Source organism: Perkinsus marinus (genome assembly GCF_000006405.1).
Source record: "Perkinsus marinus ATCC 50983 genomic scaffold scf_1104296958020, whole genome shotgun sequence".
Classification (NCBI taxonomy): domain Eukaryota; phylum Perkinsozoa; order Perkinsida; family Perkinsidae; genus Perkinsus; species Perkinsus marinus.
Window position 1 is genome coordinate 1 of NW_003206954.1, and position 1,027 is coordinate 1,027.

Genomic DNA, 1,027 nt, shown 5'->3' on the forward strand with positions numbered 1-1,027 from the left:
GGGAGTAGATTGTATTATGCCGAGCATGATGTCAACGGTATGATCGAAGTTCTCAAACCATTACATGAGATGATGCTGCAAGGACCTCAGACACTCAGGTATTCTCAACTCGCGCACAGCGAAGATTTCCCAACCTAGCTTATGTTGCTGTTGTTATTCAGAGAGACATCCTTCACTCAAGCGTTCGGTCGAGATCTTCGTGAAGCGTTGAAGTGGATCCACGCCTATGAGCGGGAAGAGGCTCGGCACCAGCAAGAGATTGTTGACTTCCGTGCTGAAGGGGAGCAGGGCAGTTCCGATGACAAACGGCTAGACCTGATCGACCAGGCTTGGCAGATCTACTATAAGGTCTTTCAAAAGATCCATAAACAGGTAACAATGGTCACTTGGTGAGTTGAAAATTTTGAATGTTGATTAGGTTGAAACCCTATCCCATCTCGATCTACAATACGTGTCTCCTCTCTTACTCAACGCACGCAATCTGGAGTTGGCGGTTCCCGGCACTTACTCACCTGAACGTGAGGAAGCCGGAGACCTCGTCACGATCTCATACTTCAGTCCAAGCATTGATGTGAGGATGATCAGGCGGAGCGGAGTTTGGACGGTTTTTGTATCAGATAATAGCGAGCAAACAGAAGCCGCGTATAATTCATATGAGGGGATCAGATGGACGAAGTTACAAGTTCGTGCTCAAGGTGGGAGAGGAAAGCTACTTGTCAATTTGATACGTTTTTCTCCCCTGAAGGGCCATGAGGATTTAAAGCAAGACGAACGTGTGATGCAGCTCTTCGGTCTTATTAACAGTCTGGTGGCTGGGCAGGCCTCGAAATCCAGAAAATTCGGCGATGCAGCTTCAGGTGAGAAAATCTTCGCTGTGCGCATTAGGGCGTATCTTTCTTCTATCAGGTTCTCGCGGTGGCATATTGAATGCTGGATCTGCGACGTTTCAGCAGGTTTATAGCGGTGGGAAATTGGCATCCAATGTCAATCAAGTTTTTAACTCCCTTAGAGTGAGCAGAGAGTCTGG

The 1,027-nt window shown here is 47.7% G+C and overlaps 1 protein-coding gene across 1 annotated transcript; it reads left to right on the top strand.

Annotated features, from left to right (window-relative positions):
* Positions 1-39: 39 nt before the first annotated feature.
* On the top strand, positions 40-857 carry Pmar_PMAR015129 (fkbp-rapamycin associated protein, putative; the record flags this gene model as incomplete). The annotated part of the gene is made up of 5 exons (XM_002774670.1): positions 40-98; positions 162-372; positions 419-571; positions 618-695; positions 746-857. Coding segments are annotated over 5 exons (613 nt in total), but the record flags the coding sequence as incomplete, so codon positions are not given.
* Positions 858-1,027: the final 170 nt, after the last annotated feature.